Source organism: Pseudorasbora parva, chromosome 9, assembly GCF_024679245.1.
Source record: "Pseudorasbora parva isolate DD20220531a chromosome 9, ASM2467924v1, whole genome shotgun sequence".
NCBI lineage: Eukaryota > Metazoa > Chordata > Actinopteri > Cypriniformes > Gobionidae > Pseudorasbora > Pseudorasbora parva.
This window is the reverse complement of record NC_090180.1, coordinates 13187853-13206885: the sequence shown is the minus strand read 5'-3', so window position 1 is coordinate 13206885 and position 19033 is coordinate 13187853. Positions and strand designations below refer to the sequence as shown.

At 37.6% G+C, this 19033-nt stretch overlaps 2 protein-coding genes across 2 annotated transcripts in view; both read left to right on the top strand.

Annotated features, from left to right (window-relative positions):
• Nucleotides 1-6951, top strand: part of atr (ATR serine/threonine kinase) — a 33712-nt gene extending 26761 nt beyond the window's left edge. The window contains exons 34-47 of the mRNA XM_067453988.1: nt 1394-1553; nt 1664-1843; nt 1920-2062; nt 2174-2271; nt 3237-3469; nt 3555-3689; nt 3854-4054; nt 4151-4294; nt 4385-4535; nt 5406-5562; nt 5731-5884; nt 5983-6134; nt 6280-6385; nt 6630-6951. Of these exons, the coding sequence (XP_067310089.1) occupies nt 1394-1553; nt 1664-1843; nt 1920-2062; nt 2174-2271; nt 3237-3469; nt 3555-3689; nt 3854-4054; nt 4151-4294; nt 4385-4535; nt 5406-5562; nt 5731-5884; nt 5983-6134; nt 6280-6385; nt 6630-6806 (2191 nt within the window). The 3' untranslated portion in view covers nt 6807-6951. The remainder of the gene's footprint in view (nt 1-1393; nt 1554-1663; nt 1844-1919; nt 2063-2173; nt 2272-3236; nt 3470-3554; nt 3690-3853; nt 4055-4150; nt 4295-4384; nt 4536-5405; nt 5563-5730; nt 5885-5982; nt 6135-6279; nt 6386-6629) is intronic.
• Nucleotides 6952-7043: 92 nt separating this feature from the next.
• On the top strand, nt 7044-17879 carry amer3 (APC membrane recruitment protein 3). The gene is made up of 3 exons (XM_067453989.1): nt 7044-7392; nt 8416-11183; nt 15069-17879. Exon 2 carries the CDS (start codon nt 8438-8440, stop codon nt 11165-11167), a length of 2730 nt encoding a protein of 909 aa, XP_067310090.1. The 5' UTR covers nt 7044-7392; nt 8416-8437; the 3' UTR covers nt 11168-11183; nt 15069-17879.
• The last annotated feature ends 1154 nt before the right edge of the window (nt 17880-19033 follow it).

The following is a 19033-nucleotide window of genomic DNA, read 5'->3' as shown; positions in this document are numbered from 1 at the left end:
ATATCTCGGGAACACTAGGTGGCGCTATTCTGAAACTTCTCAGGTACGTTCGGAACATGCTGTCGGTCACGCATACCAAATTTTGTGCAGATATGTCAAATATTTCAAAAGATATCACATTTTATGACAAAATTCAAAATTGCGGTCACGTGGTTCATCCGATCCTAACATATCCGGTATCACCAGATTCGGCATGTCACGCGGAATCCATAAATATCAATTATATGATTTTCTGACAAAGCGTTCAGAAGTTATAGGCAAAAATAGCCTTTTTTCATATCTTATGACCCCTAGGTGGCGCTGTTCCCAACTTTGGCATGTACCCTCAGATCATGGGTGTGATGAAGTGTACCAATTTTCGTTTTGATTGATCAAAGTTTGGCCGAGATACAGCCTCAGAACCAAATTTGGGGCAACCTCATTGAGTTCATGACATCATAACTTTTGAACAAAGAAGAATAAAAAAAATCTGTTAAATCATGTCTGTGCAGCTCAGTCCAAAGATTATTTTTCTCAAATTTGAACAAAATCGGACAAACTTTGAAGAAGGAGTAGCAAAAAAACTGAATACTGTACTTTTCAAAATGGCCGTTACTGTAATGGGAGGAGTCTTAATGTAAGATAATGAATGTGATCAACATGAGGAGAGAAATTAGGTGTACTAAGTTTCATTTCTCTGTATCAAAGGGTTCAAAAGTTATAACAGTTTAAATGTTGAATATTTGGACTGGTGGTGGCGCTATAGAGTTGGTTGTAGAGACTCCAAATTTGGAGCAATTACTTTTCATAAGCATCACTACAAGTGTGCCAAATTTCATCATTTTCCTACTTACGGTTCATAGGGCTGCCATAGGAACCCAGTGGGAAGAAAAAGAATAATAATAATAATAATAATAATAAAGTATACTAACAATTCCAATAGGGGCTACAGCCCCTTCGGGGGCTTGGCCCCTAATAATAAGAAAACTAACAATTACAATAGGGGCTACAGCCCTTCGGGCTTGGCCCCTAAAAACTAACAATTACAATAGGGGCTACAGCCCTTCGGGCTTGGCCCCTAATTACTCAATCCCATGTTGTTTCAAACCAAGAATTACATTCTTCAGTTAAAAGTTTTAATTGAAACATTGAAAAGCTGACGAGTTAAGCAGAATGTCTGAGCTGCTCTTCCATACAATGAAAGTAAATGGGGACTTTTAGCTTTAGTAAGCATATGAAAAAAATGAAAATCCTAATTATTCCAAACTTTTGACCAGCAGTGTATGTTTCAAAAGACATGAATTTCTGTCATCATTTACTAAACAGTAATTTTCGGGTGAACTGTTTTGATTGAGTGGTAATACTATATTAGATATGAAAGTGATGATAAAGACTGATGACGACGAGTTTGCAGGTCTTCATGTGAGGAGCAGGTTGGCGAGTGCTGGCTGCAGAGCGCTCGTGTAGCCAGAAGAGCTGGCCATCACCAGACAGCCTTCAACGCCCTGCTGAATGCTGAGAACTCCCACCTCTCTGAACTCTTCATCGAGAAAGCCAAATGGCTCTGGTCTAAGGTTTAGTAGTTAAGCTATATGTTGTTTGTGCCAATGCAAATGTGCTGTTTGATAGGGGTCTTACTCCATCATTGAAATAGTAGTTATAAGGAAATATGTTGTTGTTACAGGGTGATGTGCATCAAGCTCTGATAGTCCTGCAAAAAGGTGTGCAGCAGTGTTTTCCTGATGACCAGCCACTCACAAACCCCAAGAGAATCCAGATAAAAGGGAATGCCATGCTCCTGGTGGGCAGATACATGGAGGAGACGGCCAACTTTGAGAGCAATGCTATTATGAAAACCTATAAGGTATTTAAGCCAATCACATGTATGGAAAAATGCAACAGAATTCAAATTGATCAGTTAATGTTTCTCTTCCATGCAGGATGTCACCTGTCTGTTACCAGAATGGGAGGATGGCAACTTCTACCTTGCCAAATACTACGACAAGGTTATGCCTATGGTCACTGACAACAAACTGGAAAGACAGGGCAACCTCATTCGTTACATTGTCACTTATTTTGGAAAGTAAGTTGTTTTCTATTGGTAATCCTCCTATAGGGTTTTCATTCAGCAGTTCTCAATGAAATGTTCTAATGTGTGGAAGTCAGATAGTAAAATGCTTTGCTCTCTTCATAGAGCCCTTCAGTTTGGCAATCAGTACATCTATCAAGCCATGCCCAGAATGCTAACCTTATGGCTGGACTTCGGAGCCAAAGTTTATGAGTTCGAAAAAGGTAAGGCACAAAAATGCCCAAGATGATTCATAAATCTTGCAGATTCATATGCATTCACCTTGAAATATTTTAAATTATTTGTTTTGGCCGGTAATTGATTTAAAATGCTAAACATCGAAATAATTGTAATTTATAATGTATAAATATTTGGCAACACATTATATTATTGTCCTTGTTACACGTTACTATAAATTATGGATAATTACATGCCATTTACCCTAAACGGAACCCTCATCCTAACCCTATAGTAAGCAGTTAATTATTATTACTCAGTATTTAAATGTATAATTACACTGTAGTCAGGTTTTTTCACGTAAAAAGGTGTAGTGCTTCAAAATGTTTACTGATATAGCTGAAGGAAATCACATTTACCGATAAAATTTGTTAAAATGTTTTTTTTCTTTCGTTTAACTCTAGTGCATAAATTCTATTGCGAAACTTCAAATGTTCCGAAAATTGTTTTTTAAGCATGTTTTGTCGAGACAAATGGCTTTAACGCAAATAAATGTGGTGTGACATACTCTTACCATATAAATCTCATATTGTATATAAAACTATTTTAATACTATCGGTATATGGTAAGAATAAGTTACCTCATAAACATCATTCAACTTTATTTTTGCATATATTTTTAAAATATTAAACATTATTCATTTACAGACAAAGCATTAGAAAATCATTTACGTACGGTTTGTGATGCAGCTGCAAACTTTCAACAAAAGTTTATTTGCAAACTCTCCATTACACTGTGCATTGTTTACGGAACAAAATGCTCTGAACAAACATATAATCATCTTACATAGAATTTTTTTAAAAATATATAGAATTATTGTATACGTATTGATTTGAATTGGGTCATTTTGAAGTTGCAGTCCAATTCAAAATGCTTTTGAATTGAAATATTCAAACCAAATATTCACTGCTTTAAAACAATCCCGCTTACCAGCTTCCTCTATCTTTTTCAGCTGGCCGCTCTGATCGAGTCCAGATGCGTGTTGAGCTTACTAAAATCAATTCCGTCATCAGCGAACACACTAGCAACCTCTCGCCCTACCAGTTCCTCACAGCCTTTTCACAGCTTATCTCCCGAATCTGCCACTCCAACAACGAGGTCTTCGCTGTGCTGATGGAGATTGTTGCCAAAGTCTTCCTAGCTTACCCACAGCAAGCTATGTGGATGATGACTGCTGTGTCAAAGGTCAGACGACACCTCAGCCACGTTATAACTATAAATGTCTTTTCACAGGTATAAACGATTTGCTTTTCTATTTTTATTTTTTTAGTCCTCCTATACGACTCGTATGAACAGATGCAAGGAGATCCTGAAGAAGGCCGTCAGTCTGAATGACTCGTTTGGGAAATTTATCGGAGATGCCAACAGACTGACTGACAAGCTGGTGGAGCTTGGCAATAAACCAGTAGGGCAGGCTGTACCACTAGCGAGATAAAATATATTTCGATTTTTAGGAAACAGCTGTTATGCGTTTATTAATATTCAGAATGTATTTTATAATCAATTGGTTCTTAATTTAGTCTTGGATATGGATGCATTTATGAACTGTGTTTTTGTTTAATTGCGTAGGTGGATGGGAACAGCAGCACCCTCAGCATGAGTATACACTTCAAAATGCTGAAGAAACTGGTGGAAGAGCCAACTTTCAGTCAGATCCTCATCCCCCTGCAATCTGTTCTTATACCCACCCTGCCCTCCACTGGAGGAGCCAACCCCAAACATGATGCTTTTCCAGGGCACTGGGTCTACCTCGCCGGCTTCGATGACACCGTTAGTCTCACCTGTTTCACCATACCCCATCACATTCACTCTCATTTTAAAGGGAATTATTATTTATTATATCATTATACGTTTCATTTAAAAAAGGTGGAGATCTTGGCATCCTTGCAGAAGCCAAAAAAGATCTCTCTCAAAGGCTCGGATGGAAAGTTTTACACCATGATGTGCAAACCCAAAGATGACCTGAGGAAAGACTGCAGGCTGATGGAGTTCAACTGTCTCGTCAATAAGGTAGGAGCGTTGTGCTGTTCATTAAATACCGCAATGATGAATTGATTTTCCGGAGAACATGCATAATAAAAATGTGCCGTTGTTTGTTAGTCTTTGCGGAAAGATGCGGAGTCTAGACGGAGGGATTTGCGCATTCGAACATATGCCGTCATCCCTCTGAATGAAGAGTGCGGCATAATAGAGTGGGTCAACAACACAGCGGGTTTACGCCACATCCTCACAAAGCTATATAAAGAGAAAGGTGTGCTGATTTTATAACCTCTATTTCTCTGCTTGGTGATTTACAGTGTATGTCATAATTGATGTGTTGCATAATATAACCTGACACAGTGATTTAACACTAATCCATTACTGACTGTATATTTGTTACATGACTTTTTAAACATTTCTGTTTATTTAATATTTAATTACAACTTCTCATTTAACCACATTCAACATTTGTCAGAAACTCTCATAAAGCTCGTCATTATCATAAAGTAAACACCGTACCATCATTATCCTACTTATTAAATGGCCACTCAACAAATACATAAATATACTGCACTACTGTTAAACAGTTTGGGGTCAGTAAGATTAGAAAAAAAAAAGGAAAGAAATGAATACCTTTATTTAGCAAGGATGCATTCAATTGATCAAAAGTGACATATAGACATCTATAATTTTCATGAAAAATGTATCACGGTTCCCACAAAAATATTAAGCAGCACCACTGTTTTCAACATTGATGATAATAAATGTTTCTTGAGCAGCAAATCATTCTTTTGGATTAATTTTGAAAGATCGTGTGACACTGTGAAGACTGGAGTAATTGACATCACTGGATTAAATTGCATTTCAAAATATATTTGAATACAAAAAGGCATTTAAAATTGTAATAATATTTTACTATATTACTGTTTTTGCTGTTTTTGATCAAATAAATGTAGCCTTGGTGGGCATAAATTACTCCTCAGGTCTTCTTTCTTAAAACAAAAAGTCTGACCCAAACTTTTGAACAGTACTGTAGAAAATATGAACATAAAATATTGATTAACCAAACAGAATCCATTTTCAGTGTTTTCATTTCTTTTACAAAGTTGAGTGAAAATGTTGTATGTCTTCTTTTAAACAGGGATCTATGTCAGTGGGACAGAGCTGCGTAAGCTACTTTTGCCGAAAACAGCTTCTATTGAGGAGAAGCTGAAGCTGCACAAAGATGTGCTGTGTGCCAGACACCCACCAGTTTTTCATGAGTGGTTTCTACGGACATTTCCTGATCCCACCTCTTGGTATACATGACAGGCTTTCACTATTCACATTCATAATATGACTCAGTATGCCCAGTAGTATGCTATTATTTTCTTAATATTACATATTAAAAGTGAGTTTAAGGTAATCCAATAGAAATTCACATACATGAACAACATCACACATGGGACAAATGTGGCTTTTCGCAGGTACAACAGCAGGTCTGCTTACTGTCGCTCTACTGCGGTCATGTCTATGGTGGGCTATATTCTTGGGCTAGGCGATCGGCATGGAGAGAACATTTTGTTTGACTCTTTAACCGGCGAGTGTGTCCATGTGGATTTCAACTGCCTCTTCAACAAGGTTTGAGAGGAAGTCATATGGAATGTGTCAATAATTGTATTGCTCCCTATACTTGATATCTCTGGGTAACTGAACAAATGTGTTGTGTGGTGCTTAAGGGGGAGACATTTGATGTTCCTGAAGTGGTTCCCTTCCGGCTCACTCAGAACATGGTTCATGCAATGGGGCCTATGGGCACAGAGGGTCTGTTCAGACAGGCCTGTGAAGTCACACTCAGACTCATGAGAGACCAAAGAGAGCCACTCATGAGGTGAACATCTCAGATCTTACTCTAGAGTTCAAAGGTTTAGGGTTTGTAGAATTTTATGATGGTTTTTGATAGATGCCTCTTATGCTCACCAAGGCTGCAAGTATTTTATTTAATTGTTTTGTTTATTATTTCCCCCCCTAATCAGTGTTTTAAAAACATTCCTGCATGATCCGTTGGTGGAGTGGAGCAAACCTGTCAAGGGCTCCTCTAAGACACAAGTTAATGAATCAGGAGAGATCCTCAATGAGAAGGTACTTCATCAATTAGTTACTACAGGCTGAATGAGGATGCTTATCTGTGACATATGTATTTTATATTCAGCTAAGCAGACTTTAAGTATAAATAAATAAGGCATTATGGTTGTAATACACTTGCTTAGAGAACTGGAAGTCTTTGTGCAGTTTGAGCTGTTGCATTTCATTTATAGATTTAGTAACAAGATTGACTGATAGTTGTAAATTAAATAAGCCACAATTTGATTTTGTTTCACACTAGGCCAAGACTCACGTTCTGGAAATAGAGCAGCGTCTTCAGGGAGTGATCAAGAACAGAAATAAAAAAGTGATGGGCTTACCTCTGTCCATTGAGGGCCACGTACACTACCTCATTCAAGAAGCCACTGATGATAACCTCCTGTGCCTGATGTACCTTGGATGGGGTCCTTATCTGTGAAGAACATTTGCACTTCAGAGTTTGAGACCAAAACTCAGCACACGCTTTCTGTTTAGTTCTATACTTTTTTATGTTATATTTGTCACTGTTATTTTCAATGTTCCTCAAAAGGTTAATTAAATTGCATTTGTTTCAAGAAATGTTATTCATATGTGTTCTGTTTTTAAGGAATTTAGAGTTAACATATGAGCACCACTAGTGCTATAGTACACTAAGCATTAGCTTTTAACACTGAACAGCTTGTACACAGTGGGTTTAATTGAATTACTGGGTGTTAAAATCGTGTTTTGAATAATATTCCCTTTTCAGCTGAGCTGGTGGCTTTAAATTTCACATGAAAGCCTTTTAGTGATATCTTACTGTACACAGTGTGTGAGAACGAGAACTAGAGTGAGAATGTCAATGTTCCGCTTATCATTGTATACAGGCTTATTATCCGTAAGTAGTGATGCAGTGGTTCTTGTGTCTTCTGATTGGTTAACGCAATTATCTTCACACGCGCTTTGACAGCCAAAGCATCCCCTCTTGTCACGCGCGTGTGAACCACCAGCTCCCGCCAAACGCCTTCTGCCACAATCTGCTTCAGGTATGTATTAAAATCAGCGTTGAAATGACGCGCAAATGGAATTCGTTTATTTATCAGATTCCAGGGTGTTTTGTTGAAGGGTAAACGTGTATTTCAAGGCGTTGCTCAGAAGAAATGAACGACGAGCTGCACATCAGTAGACAGAGTAACGTTACGTTAAAATAAGAGTTCTTTCCATAAATATCAATGGATTTTCGACTGGCTCGAGCCGTTGGTACCCCCCGTTATTGTTTTTTTGCGAATTGTAGAGCTACAATGCTCAAGCTTGTCATAATATACATGTGTGACCTATTTTATAAGCTCCATACTGTCCTTGTGTTATTAAATATGATTTACAGTTAAAGTGTTTAATTTTGAGAACAATGCAGAGCGGAGCAATTATTCCTTTTTTGTTACTAGCCTATAATATTATAATAATGATACAGGATACGGTGTAGTAATTAAATTTGAGAAAGGTTATGTTATAATAGTGATTTAAATGCGAATATTACAGTTGACCCAGCACACCTCAATGTAATATTTAATCATTGTTTACTTCATTATTACCGTTTTGTTTTCACCGTGAGGCAGGGAATCTTTCATTTGTCAAGGACCATTATAATTATTTGAAATCAATTTAAAATCATTTTCACGTGAATGTTGAGCTGGTAAGACCAAATTGTTATTTTCTGAAATAATGTTCAGGACTTGTTTTGAAGATTATTTGTTGTGGATTTGTATTCACACGAAATTCATAGCCAATTTAAAATGTAGATTCAAAAGCATCAATGGTATTAAAAATAAAAAAATAAAAAAAATATTATAGACATCCAAAATGATGATCACACTTTTAGCAGCCAGAGACTTTATCAGCCAACTAAGTATTTGTGAATTAAAAAATGTTTGTGGTTGAAAAGATGTAGTGCTTACGTACTTTTTATAGTTTCTGTGTTTATTGTAGGTTCATTGAAATATTATTGATCTGTTAAAGAAACGAAAATATCCTATTGCCCTATATTTATCATGTATTTATCTCACATCTAGTTACAGTTATGTATTTGAAAACATGGAGCTGTCAAAGAGTGAAGATATTTCAGAGGATTCAAATACGTCAAGTAAGGTACATGGAAGTAAATGGCCTGAAGAGCACAAATCTCGCAACACTTTGAATGATGTATTTGTGAATATACTCAGTACTGATGAAAGCCCATCCTCACTGCCTGTGCCAGACACTCTGAACATACTCTCTGAAGTGATTAGTGACACACTCTCAGAAGGTCATGCAAGGCTCCGCGGCTCTGTTAAAAAGAGCAGAACCCATGACTGCGTGAGAGGAATGGGACTGCAAGCTGAGAGCCCTGGATACAAAGATGGGACCAACTGGCGCCATCACCATAAGCTGGTGACCAGTGTCAGCTTTTCAGGATTCGAGGCGCCTCTAAGGTTGCTACGTGAGAATAGGGATACCTCTGGCAGCAGTCATGACATCATTGATTACCGTAACCTAACACCTCAAGTGCCCTTTGTGCCCTGCATAGCCAAATCAATTCCTAAAAAGAGGATCTCCCTGAGGAAACCTAGGAAGGCCATTAAGGACTTGTTTGTTCACAAAAGACACAAACATGAGAAAGCTACGTCACCGAGTACACCATGCCATGTTGCAGGTGAACATATTCCAACATTGAAACAGACGAGGAAGACAGTCAGACACAGAGAACGTGCTCCTGCCAGAAGCAGGTACAATGATAATCTCAGTGAGACTCCCTCCGATTCTTCCAGTGAATGTTGTGCTAATGTCTGTGAGGATGCTGCCTCATTAAAAAGCTTTGGATCTCAGGCTGGTTGTGGTGAGATATTTGCTGATGATCTTGTATCTCCTGAGGGCATCTTTAGCCCTGAACATGACAAAGTTGCTTGTGAAGCTCTGAGGCGAAGCCCTACTACTGCAGGTTTCCAGGGAGGTAAGGAGTGTCTGGCCTCTCCAGCTCATGCTGAGGTCCTGGACATGTTTGGGTTGTGGGAAACCCTAAACAGAACTTTGCATTTAGGGCACAGCTCAAACGCAATGGAACATCCAACACAATCCACAACACCTTTCATGAAATCTCCTTCAACATCCAAGTCTGAAGATGTAACAGCAAAAACACCCCAATCTGTAGAGTCTGAGATCAGGGAGCTTAATCCTGAGGTGGTAACACCTAAAAGTGACAACCAGGGGAACACCAGTGATGAGGGCTACTGTGATTATGTGTCTCCTGGTTTTGAGGAATGCAGCAGAAGTTCCCTCACACCAGTGCATTCCAACAAAATCCCTAGGGACACGTACAGTGGAGATGCTCTTTATGAGCTATTCTGTGACCCCAGTGAGACAGAAATAACCCCAATCTTTGATGATGAGATGGACCTAACAGACAGCATTGTTGGCCAGTGCAGTGATTATCCATTATCCATGTACAGCTTCCATGTTGGATCAGAGGAAAATCTTGCCCCACCTTTGACTCGGGACTTCGTTGGTCAAGAACTCCTGGAAAGTAAATGGACGGGGAAAGATTGCTTACTAAAGCTTTGCGACACTGAGATATCTCTGGCTATGGGTATAGTTAACTGGCTGAAGCATAGGACAGACAAAAGCAACCCAACACAACTGAGATCTACACAGAGTAGCGGTGAAGGAGATTTGTGTCTGAGATACAAAAGCCAGTCACCAAGGGTTAGAAAACCACCAAGAGGGGCAAGAACTGTTAATGGTAGAGGAAATACAGTTTATTTTAACGAGCCAAGTCAGCAAAGTGTTGGTGTTCTGCCCTCAAAATATGATACAAAAACAGTGATGTCAACCTTGACCTCTCCAGAAAGTCAACCCAAGACCCCAACAAGTGGTGTGTGTTTCAGAATATTCAATGTCGACCCTCCCGTGACTCCAGGTGGAGATTTGCAGTCCCCGGTGGTAAGCTCCCCTGGCTCTGGGACAAGGTCTTTGTTTGTGTTGGCCATAAACAAGGAATCTCTTTGTGAATCTTGCAAGAGTTCCCTGAAAAACGGAGCTAAAGATCTGCACCTGTGCCGTTCTTGTATGTCTCTCATTGAGCACATCAAAACTTCAGACCTTTGGGCCTGTGCCAGTCTTCCCAAGTTCACTTTAACTCCGCAGCCAATAACAAGAGATCTGCTATCCCCAGCCAGCACCTGCAGGATAGGAAGTGACATCAGCATAGCTTCCCTTGTCGAGCAGTGTGCTAGTCAGTTGTCTTCTATGAAGATCAACTTTACTCAAACTCACTCAAGCTATGACATAAGAGATGTCCCTGTACCTGAGCAAGAGGTAAAAAGGAACAAAGGACACTCTCAAAAATACCTTAAGTCAAAACACAAGAGAAGGCCAGTGGCAACTACCGAGAGAGCCTTGCATGCTAGACGTCGCTTGAGGAGGTCTAGCTTTTCTGAAGATGTGAAACCTTCCCTTTTGGAGACTGAGGGACTTGGCTTTGTCACTACTAATACTTCCAATGATTTGGTGTTGGAAACATATGGTTCATGTGCTGTTGAATATGAAGACACAGACATATCTCAAGTTACCAGGCCTACATCTCTTCCTCTCATGGTCTCTGCCTCTTCTGAGTTTCCTTGTGGAGAGTACCACCACGTCCACCATTTGAATATGATGGAAGAGAGAAATCCAGCCAAAAAGAAGCATTGGTTACATCATCGCAAGAATTCTGCTGTGAATAATGAGGGATCATGCAGTGTCTTTCCTGGCGATAGGAAAGTAGAACGCAGATGCAGAATGAAGAAGTAAAGCCCATATTAAACAGGTACTAGATTTGTTCTATCTATCTATCTATCTATCTATCTATCTATCTATCTATCTATCTATCTATCTATCTATCTATCTATCTATCTATCTATCTATCTATCTATCTATCTATCTATCTATCTATCTATCTATCTATCTATCTATCTATCTATCTATCCATCCATCCATCCATCCATCCATCCATCCATCCATCCATCCATCCATCCATCCATCCATCCATCCATCCATCCATCCATCCATCCATCCATCCATCCATCCATCCATCCATCCATCCATCCATCCATCCATCCATCCATCCATCCATCCATCCATCCGTGACAGCAGTGTAATATGCAATCTAAAATATTTAGAAATATTTAAAATGCATTTCTAAGTGTTCTATCTTAAAAAATACACATTTTAATAAATAAATTTATATTAAATTACAATTATGCAATAATTTTTGGAAATGCATTACAAATATTATTTTAGATGTTTCACTGAAGGACACTGACAGTTCTTCATGTTGACTAACCAGTTCTTTAATGTTTTTATTAAACATTTCCAAGGCAGTCAATTGCAAGTGTTCACACTCTTAATGTGGATAAGAACTTTTCATCTTGTCATGTATAAATTAATGCACACATTTACGTTATGCATTTGCTTGCTTTGTAGCTGTCCAAATAATTGTAATCTACTGCAAGAAAAATAGAGCGGAATAAAGTTTCATTATTAATGACTGTAGGGGTGCTTGAGAAGCACCTGTGCTAGTGATGCCTCTGAGAAAACATGTCACTTAGTCCTTCATCCTGCTGTCAAAATTCTCACATAGCTTGCAGCAATACTCAGAGCAAGCATATTCTCCTTTAGTTCAATCAGAAAAAATGGCAAGAGGTGACCAAATTGGCAGGCTGTTCTGTACAGGTTGTCAAGGGTTGCATCAGAGCGTAATGCTGTGTCTATATGATTTCCAAGTGGGAGAACTTGCAAAATAGCAGGGTGTTTAAATACTTATTTTCCTTACTATATATATATATATATATATATATATATATATATATATATATATATATATATATATATATATATATATATATAATCAATGTTATTCATTTCACCTTTCAGAGGTCATATATATATATATATATGACCTCTGACAGGTGAAGTGAATAACATTGATTATATCTTTATCATGCTTAAGCTTGTTCAATGTAGTTCAGTGTAATTTTTGTGCAGAAGCATAATATTGCAGATTTAAAACCTTTAAAACATCTCTTAATTACACCATAAGGGAGGCAGGGGTCACTGTTTTGTGCTTGTGTCAGGGGAAGTGTTTGTGTCTCAGCGTTTCAAGGCTTTCTGGGAATTATACTGCTGTAGCTGTGTCAGCAGAGGTTCTCCAAGACTCATTTGTTTGGTGTGTGCGTCACTGAGCATTGATGGACTGAATATGTAATTAGGATTTCAGGGGAGGAAAGGTTTTTAGTCATTTGGTCTATTATTAGCATTCTCATGCAAACTATACCACAAAAAAGATCCCCACACTGTCTACTAATATACATTGATATACATTGGGGTTTGTTCCTCGACTTGCATAGCAGCTTCATCTGTAGTTCTGTAGGCAAGAGTATTTGGGATAAATGAATAGGCGCTAAGGGTAGAAGAGCTGCTTTAGTGTTTCGAGGTCAGATATCCTCCCTACATATCTGTGTCTTGTTATATATTTCAGCTGATATCTTGAAACCATAGCAACAGCACTTAGATGGGAAAGCTGTCAGTATATTGGCAGCGTACCAGTATGAGAGTGTAAATGAAGTGGTAATGTTCTGATTTAGGATTTTATTCTTTCATAATATGATACGTGACGTTATTAGATGTTTTTGGTGATTAGGACTTATATTTCTAAAATAAAAACATCTGACTTATGATAATTAATTATTTAAAATCAGAATTGTGAAACTGAAAGTAAATGGAATTTGAGGAGCTTGTTAATAGCTTGTTAATAATTGAGTAAGGCTACTGTGTCTGTGTACCAGAAAAATCTGAACTCATTTATTCAGGCTAAAGTAGTTTTTTATCCACCTTCAGTCGGCTTCTGTTCTTAACAGAGCTATTTTAGAAGATAAATAAGCAAATAAAACAATGCCAGTGTGACAGACAATAACTAGGACAGCATCAAGAGAGTGTGAGACAGGACGTTCTCTTTTTTTGTGGGTTTTAGTGCATTTCTTATTGTAAGAACGGTTGTGCAGTGTACAGTGTACAAAAAAATGTGGAGCTTGTTTTTCCTTAACAGGAAATGCATTTGAATGCTGCCTGAGGCATATAGCTTGGATTGTTTTGGATAGTTATTTTATGGTCACAGGGTTGAACATGAGTAGTGAATGGTCTATTGACATACTTTTATTTCCTGCTCAGCTCTCAGTGGATCTTCGCACAGCAGACAGCTGTTTTCTTGCATCTGGAAAATATGAAAGCGTATATTCAATCTAAGCCACGAGTGATTTGCAACACACTGGGAGGCATGGTTCAGCTTGACATGTTTTATTATGTGTTAGTAGAAGTGGACATGTTTGTTTTTAATTAACCTTGATAAGAAAGAGAGGATTACAGATGAAACTGTTTTATTTTTGCACTGCAAAAGTACAGATTGGCCACTATGTGGCAGTAGACATTTGATAACCTATGCATGATTACAGAAAACCCAGTGTGAGCTTGAACAGAATGCTTAAACCACCTGCATTTCTTCACCAAATTTAGACTAAGCCTGTCTGTATTTCCTCATACATTATCCTTCATCAGAGCAGGACATTTTTTATGCATGCGTGTCTCATCTGATGCTGCTCTCCAGCAGTTTCGGCTTGCAGCCAGAGGGGAAGGGGTTCATGTTGGCTTTGACTAGTCTATAATCCATCAGTGTGCTCCTGGGAGTGTTCTTAGCAACCCGGGAGCCACTACAGAGCAGATGTATAGAGCTGGCTGACTGCTACCCATTGAGAGAGGTGATGCTGAACAGGACTCTGTTCTGTTTTCTGGCTTAGGGAATAAGCCTCATGCTGTTAGTTTGGTCCATGACTCTGCGGACGATTTAGTCCAGTGATGTGGGACACAATGGTGAACTGTGTCAATATTGAGGGGTGGAATTAGCTTTTCGTGCTGGACACTAGGATGGAAAGGAAATGGATTGCACTGCTGGAACTGTAAACCCTTGATGCTTGCATAAAACAATAATTTGTCTCAAAGTATAGTAATTTATCTGGTGCAGCTGCTTCAAATAATTTGCAGTGAAATGAGTTATAATTTGTCTTCAGATGTTGAAAGTGAACTAAGTTGTTAGATTTTGAATAATTGTAGAATCACAGCCTGAATTTTCATGAAAACTGTTACAGCATCATATTCAACATCCTAAAACTGAGAATCTTAAAATATACATATATATACATATATATATATATATATATATATATATATATATATATATGTATATATATATATATATGTATATATATATATATATATATATATATATATATATATATATATATATATATATATATATATATATATATATATATATATATACATTAATAGAACTGTCCTGTCTAATTTCTCAATGTAATTTGCACAAATTTGTAATCAAATTGTAATGGGTCGTAATTTTGTTTTTAAATTTAAAATTGAAGAAGTGCAAATTTAGTTATACATGTACATCAATATATTTGTTGTACTGCATTACATTTATGATCACATATAAAATAGGTCAGGGTGATTTTATACACTAAGAATGGGGTTTTTAGAGTTTTTTTATTTTTATTTTTTATAATTCTTCTGCCTTTCTTGGTGAGATTCACCCCTTGATCTATTTCCACATTAACATGTTTGTTTTCTCATTTTTACTGTACAGATTCTGATTTTCTGGATCCTTTCTTAAACCTCGTTTCTTCCGTCCAGTACCTCAGCCCTGCGGGCAGCTGACTTCTCCACCAGCTGTCAAAGTCTCTATCTTTCATCCTCAAGAAAATCTGACATGTTTGCTCATTTTACTGTCAACTCAGCAACATTGTCAGCCTGGAAAAACAACAGGTCTGTTGATCAGTTTGTTGGAGAAGTAACATTTGTCTGAAACCTGTCGTATCAGTGTTTTTCTCTCTCCGTACCTTTTCTGCAATCACTGCTATTTTTTATTGCAAGTTTGCTGGGGGTTTTAAACCAAGGATCAATGACAGTATATACTAGTGCAATAACTATAGTACCACTTTATTAATGTCCAACGGACACATTTTAAACTGTTGTCTTAATAGAGAAAACTCACTTACCGAATTTAAAGTACATTGTGGGAAGTTATACTTAGGTTGTTTTTGCATATCTGACAAGCTATTTGAAAAGCTCTATTCTAGAGTTTTAAAGACAAAAAGACAATTTCTTTAAAGGATTGGGACAGCTGGAGACAGCAATGGAATCAACTTTGCATTTTCATTTGTCCAATTAGAGTTCAAAACAGAGACGGATAATTGTGTATCAGTGAATAAATGAGGTAAAGTAGCTCTTTGAAAGAATGCCTCTGATCTGGGTGATGTGACCAGAATTGATGAGTGCAACCAAAAAAGGCTCTATTCATACATATAGTAGGCCTCTTCACAAAGAAGGCAGGTGGCACTTTTACTTGTCGTCTTTGTCCATTTTGGAATGTAATTCTGCCAGTTTGGCCCCCTTTTTTTTAACTTGGTAAATACTTCAACTCAACAACTAAACCTAGACCGCAAAAGTCCAGCTGAGGTTGTTATTGAACAGAATTCCCAGAAAAACAACCCCTGGTATGACTATTAATCTATATATGTCTGCACATCTATCTTTGAACAGACAGTTATCTGCTTAAACATCTATACTGGGATGGATATCTGTTAACATTGAACTTACCTTTGGCCCATTATTATTCTCTTAATAGTGATGAATGTATATATGAATAAAGCAAAAATTCATATTTTGAAAGGATAAAATCTAAGTTGGATACCAAAGAAATGGCACCTTCAGAAATGGTCTGTATGTGCGTGCATGCAATCCTAGCTCTAAACAAAAGTAAGCCAATTTCGAAGAAACTCTTTCTGCTAAAACCTTAGCAGCTATTAGTAAAGTATTATATTTCAGGGCCTCAACCTGTTTTTCATTAGATCAGCATCAACCATAACAACATCTGGCACAGGGTTGGTGTCAGTAATGAAGGCAATTATAATCCTTAATAAAAGCATTAAAAATGTAAGCATTGAACAGAAGCTTTTCAGATAGCTTATTTGTTTTCATTTGATTTGATACTTAAATTGGGGCAATTTAATTGTTAGATCTTTAGTATTTCTCGTAAAGATGTAATTATATTACTTCTCAGGATAAGCTGTCAAAATCCAATTAGAATTAGATAACAGATAAAAGCATGAAAGACTGACAATATCCTAACAATATAAATGAATATATTGCAAAATGAATGTGTTGCATGATTTGGTAGGCTATACAAACTATGTTAAGTGCATATATTGTTGGAATGGAGTATTAAAGCTACACTGTGTAACTTTTTTAGTTTATTCTTAGCTAAAAAACACTTAGTTCTTCCAAAAATATGTGCGCTTATTAATGTATATTTACTTCTTTCAAGTAATAAAGTATTCTCGTAAGTTTATAATATGCCATTGAAAATACACAGGTGAGGGGCTTTAAAGCTACACTGTGTGATATTTTCCCCCATCTAGCGGTGAAAAGGTATATGACCATCCAGTGAATAATAGTTTCTGTTCGTTTTAACTCCTAGGGTGGCCGATTTAGTCCAAGCTTAACATGGCAATTCCCCTCTTCACATTCGACACGGTGCCATTGAGTGTTAAAATGCGAAACACAAAGCTTGAATTTATGGGTATGTCCCTCTTTGGCTAATGTACTTTCAAGATGGAGGGGCAACATGGCGACCAGCATTCGAACCCCTCACCCGTATGTATTTTCAGTGTCATATTATAAACTTACGAGAATACTTTATTACTCAAAATAAGTAAATATACATTAATGAGCACATATATTTTTGAAAGAACTAATTGTTTTTAGCTAAGAATAAACTAAAAAAGTTACACAGTGTAGCTTTAAAGGGTTAGTTCACCCAAAAATGACAATTAGCCCATGATTTACTAACCCTCAAGTCATCCTAGGTGTATATGACATTCAAAAGCGTACCTGGCACAACGATGGCATCAGACGTAGCGTAAGTGTTTTGAACTGCGAGAGGCATTACACTTACGTAGTATTCGTAAGTTAAATACAGAAGGTGGTCTGCCAAAAGCTGAACATTTTACTCTATAACATGTTGAATATGGATATTTTTCTTACACAAATGCATGGCTTCACTTCAGAAGGCCTCTCTGAACCCCCCCGGAGCTGTGTAGATTACTTTTATAATGGATGGATGCACTTTTTTGGGCTGCCATTCACTGCCATTATAATGCTTGGATTAGCCAGGACATTTTTTAATATAACTGGCTGTATTCGTCTGAAAGAAGAAGAATGCCTAGGATGGCATTTTTGGGTGAACCATCCCTTTAAAAAGGTTATTTTGTCACCTTTTAGTGCCATTATATTATTTTCAAGACAGGGCAGCTGACAATTATCATAGTTCTGTGCAATATTTATATTCATGTGCTTGCCTTTGTCACCGAGTATTAATAAAATCCTATTTATAATCCATCTGTATATCAATTATTACATTCATTTATTTTTGTATTTATCGTGCTAATGGTTGATATTCAAACTCAGATGTTGGCTCTTTTCCAAAGCAGATGAGCTGAGGTGTCAGCACTGTATGTATTGACTGAAGCTCAGACATTGCTTAATAGACAGAACAATAGCAAAGCAAACAATAGTAACCGAACAGAGCCCTGTGTCAGGCCTGGCGCCGGCTGTGCTTTAAGACAAAATCACATCACCAAGTCTGGGATTGAATGTGGCTGTAAAAACGACTGTTTGCTAGGGCCATTGAAAATGCATTACAAAATAACGTCATAATATACAATAAAGAGGTTACTTTTTTTTTTTTTCCATTCATGGCAATGGCATCTCTCACTATCTGAGGGAACATTAACTTTGATGATCTCAAGCTGTTCTATGTAATAATAATATTTAATGTTTTATATAAAGGTTATCAAAGTGTTATTTTGGGGTCCCTGTCGGGATCATGGTCGGGATGAGGGTCCTGGATAGGCAGCATACTGCTTTTTGGTATTGTGGAGAAACTTATAACAGAACAATTTAAAACACCTATCATTGTAAAATAATGCTAAAAATACCAATATACCTCATATAATTCACTGCAGTCTATAATTAAGTTGTTTACAGTGCAAGTGAGCATGCGTAGATAATCTGATACACTATATTAGATTAATAAGAATGGGTTTTAAAAAGCGCGCATTTCTTTGAGAGATTCAACCTTAGATCTACTTCCACATTAACACGTTTGTTGAGTTTAATATGAGTGTTTTTGTTTGGCGTGTCGAAATCTTTGATTGGTTCATTGGGCGTTGACGTCAGAATTCCAGCTACAATTCACGCTCGAACGCTCGCAATGTACACAGATTCGTTGTTCTTGATGGGCGCGTTCTGGTTTGTCTCGTCGCGTCGCTCGTTGACGGTGTACGTTAGATGGAGGAGGTGTTGCATCTAAAACTCTGCCTCCTCTCCCCCTGACTGCACCGACAAGCAACGTGGGACGCTGGAATTTGTTATACCACACCACAGAGACTTTTGCCCTGCTTTTTATACACCGTCACAAGTACGTTTCGCGGAGCTAGAAAATGTGTCGTTAACTACTGACAGCGATAAAATAAACATTGCACTATCACC